General features: G+C 38.5%; 1 protein-coding gene across 1 annotated transcript; it reads left to right on the top strand.

Annotated features, from left to right (window-relative positions):
* Nucleotides 1-739: 739 nt before the first annotated feature.
* On the top strand, nucleotides 740-3,234 carry LOC133873944 (magnesium-protoporphyrin IX monomethyl ester [oxidative] cyclase, chloroplastic). Its single transcript, XM_062311750.1, has 5 exons — nucleotides 740-1,260; nucleotides 1,803-1,867; nucleotides 1,979-2,306; nucleotides 2,508-2,606; nucleotides 2,853-3,234. The coding sequence occupies exons 1-5, from the start codon at nucleotides 808-810 to the stop codon at nucleotides 3,114-3,116; spliced, it is 1,209 nt and encodes a 402-aa protein (XP_062167734.1). The 5' UTR covers nucleotides 740-807; the 3' UTR covers nucleotides 3,117-3,234.
* Nucleotides 3,235-3,527: the final 293 nt, after the last annotated feature.

The following is a 3,527-nucleotide window of genomic DNA, read 5'->3' as shown; positions in this document are numbered from 1 at the left end:
ATGCGTCAAATCGATCTTTTCGGCACATGATTAAATTTGAGCCATTGATCATTTGGCGTCATACAATCTTGTGATGCCATGTGGAGATATCCTTCATTCGAACGACGTGTTCGTCTATCAAACGCGGCTGTTTGATTTCATCTCATGTAATCGAACGGGGGATACGACTTTCAATTGGGGGAATTTGATCCTAAAATTTTTATAAGCTTTTCAAGCCTTATTTCTAATATTTGGCATTTTGACAATTTAAATGTTTTCACACTTAATTTTATTGTGGTTGTGACATGTATTTTATTCATATTTTAATATTATTTCTCAATATATTTATATTATTTGCACTTTTAATTATTTTCAAGTGTTAAAGGTTGTACTCGTATAAAATCAATTCACCTCATATAAGCTCACGTAACTTTATTTTTATTATTTTGATAGTATTATCTAACTTTGTAATTTAAATCTGCTTGGTTAGAAAGCCTTACAAGAAATATCTGAGGAAAATTTGTAGAAGAATCTAATGAAGTGAAAGGTAGACCACGAGCTTAAAAAGAAAGAAAAAGGAAAAAAAAAAAAAAAATTTGTCAACCACGAGGCATTATCGCAACCACCAATCAAGTAATCGAGACAAGCCGATAATCAGCGGCCACGTGTGAAGCGGTTCAATCTCATTAGATTTCGTTGGATGAGATTCTATAGTTGTCAACAGCATCTTATCCCTTGCCATCCCATAATTAAGTCCCTCACGCCCACTGCACACTCACTTCCTTCAAAAACACCCCACCATCAGAGCAAATTGAACTTGCTCCGAAAATGGCAGCAGAAATGGCCCTCGTAAAAACCATCTCCAAATTCGGCAGTGGAACCCCTAAATTTGGCAACCCAAGAAGTGGGTCGTACTCAAAGTTCACCACCATCAAAATGACGGCCACTTCCACCGCTAAGCCTAGAAAGAAGGCTGGTAAAAATGTCATTAAGGAGACCCTCTTGGCACCAAGGTTTTACACCACTGACTTTGATGAGATGGAGACCCTTTTCAACACTGAGATCAACAAGAACCTCAACCAGGCTGAGTTTGAAGCTCTGCTGCAAGAATTCAAGACTGACTTCAACCAGACACACTTTGTCAGAAACAAGGAGTTCAAGGAGGCTGCTGATAAAATGCAAGGACCTCTCAGGCAAATCTTTGTCGAGTTCTTGGAGAGGTCCTGCACCGCTGAGTTCTCTGGGTTCCTTCTCTACAAAGAGCTTGGAAGAAGGCTCAAGGTATGGCTCTCTATTTCCTCAATTTCTGATGCTGTTGTGTTGTGGATTCTCTATATTGGGTTTTCACTAAATATTTCGAACCTCTTGTACAAATTGGTCCAAGATAATCAACACCCAGAATTGCTGAGTTACTAGGAAAAGTTTTGAGAATCTGGTTTCATATTAAAGAAATAAGAAACTGCATATATATTTCTATTGAAATTCAACTTCAATCAGTTTTCTCTGGTAGAAAAATTTAGCCGACTAGTCTCTAATTTGTCGAATCGAGTAATGATAAATACATCCAATTTCTAGAAGTGGGTACCAGGAGTGAGGCGCGTTTCTCTGAAACATTGGATGAACTGAGCTTCTTGCTTATTTATTTAGCATTCTCAAAAAATGGGCTTCATTCATGTCTGTATCTGTCTTTCCCCCACTTCAGGAAAATGAAGGCACTATAGTTTTCTTTCCTTTTCGGTTCTAGCTAGTTTTGGTTTGGATTAACGGAACTTTATTCTGGTAATGTTGGGCTTGTTTAATTGTTTCGAGGATTGATCCTGCAGAAAACCAATCCAGTGGTAGCTGAGATTTTCTCTCTTATGTCCAGGGATGAAGCCAGGCATGCTGGGTATGCAGATGACGTCTCTTTTTCTCTTTTTCGACTGACTGTGTGTGCGTCTGCGTGTGTATTATTGTATCTGTGCAGTCAATATTGGTAATGTTGTTGCATTATGTGCAGATTTCTGAACAAGGGTCTGTCTGATTTTAATTTGGCGTTGGACTTGGGTTTCCTAACAAAGGCTCGGAAGTACACATTTTTCAAGCCAAAGTTCATTTTTTATGCCACATATCTGTCTGAGAAAATCGGATACTGGAGATACATAACCATATACAGACATCTCATGGCCAATCCTGAGTACCAATGTTATCCCATTTTCAAGTATTTTGAGAACTGGTGCCAGGATGAGAACCGGCATGGTGATTTCTTCTCTGCATTGATGAAGGCCCAACCCCAATTTCTCAATGACTGGAAAGCCAAGTTGTGGTCCCGATTCTTCTGCCTTTCGGTACTATTACCCTACTAAACTTACTGCTCATAATATTCTTTGATTCTTCTGGGACATTTTCTAATGCAAATGTAGGGTTTGCTTTTAAGATAAGATGAAAACAGCCAAGAGAAAATGATTCAATTTAAGTCTGTCTGTCTGTCTACCTCTCCCTAAGTTTCTGTACTTCTCTTACAATTTCATGAATCTACTACCATGCAGGTTTATGTGACCATGTACCTAAATGATTGCCAACGCACAGCTTTCTATGAAGGCATTGGGCTCAACACAAAAGAATTCGATATGCATGTCATCATCGAGGTGAGACTATGAATTCATCAGAATTTATTCTTACATCAAGCCGTTTTGTGCTCATTGATTGCCAAGATGAATTTGGAAAAGGAAAGAAATTATGAATTATTTTCCAAACGCAAATGGTTATCATATCCCAAGTTTTCAGTACTTTCCCTGCATTCCCTGGGCTGCTGTGTGATTCTTTCTACCAAACTAGAGAAAGAACATGAGTTGAGTTGAAAACCTTTTTTAAAGTTGGGTGTTTTTATGCAGACAAACCGCACAACAGCTAGGATTTTCCCAGCTGTGCTAGACGTTGAGAACCCTGAATTTAAAAGGAAGTTGGACAACATGGTGGAGATTAACCAGAAGCTTATCGCAATTGGGGAGACCAACGAGCTGCCCTTGGTGAAGAACTTCAAGAGGATACCACTTGTCGCAGCATTGGCCTCTGAGCTCCTGGCCGCATATCTAATGCCACCAATTGAATCTGGATCTGTTGATATTGCGGAGTTTGAGCCACAACTTGTGTACTAGTTTTTTTTTTTTTTGTATGAGTTCCATCTAATCCTTGTTAGCTTCAATTCTTGCATTTCTTGTAGTTAAACAAATTACATTTTATCCATATGATGTCACATATCTTAATATTTTTCCCCTTGAGTTGTTAAAATTAGTATGTACGAATTACACGTCTAACACATATAGGCTAGAATAGAATGTACAATAACGATATCCATAAAGCAAATGCATGGTTGGAATATGTGTGTGTACCATTGTTTTGTTAGGCTATGTGGAGCTTGGTTTGTGTCCAACCCGATTTACACCCAACCCAGTTCGACGTTAGAAGCGCTATGGTTTAAATGGGTTTTCTCATCGAAACACAAATACAACTCACTTTAGTAGTGAACTAAAGCTATCAAGACACTATTCAAGTATCCACCCAACTAT

This window comes from Alnus glutinosa, chromosome 7 (genome assembly GCF_958979055.1).
Source record: "Alnus glutinosa chromosome 7, dhAlnGlut1.1, whole genome shotgun sequence".
Lineage (NCBI taxonomy): Eukaryota > Viridiplantae > Streptophyta > Magnoliopsida > Fagales > Betulaceae > Alnus > Alnus glutinosa.
This window is presented reverse-complemented; position numbering and strand designations above follow the sequence as displayed.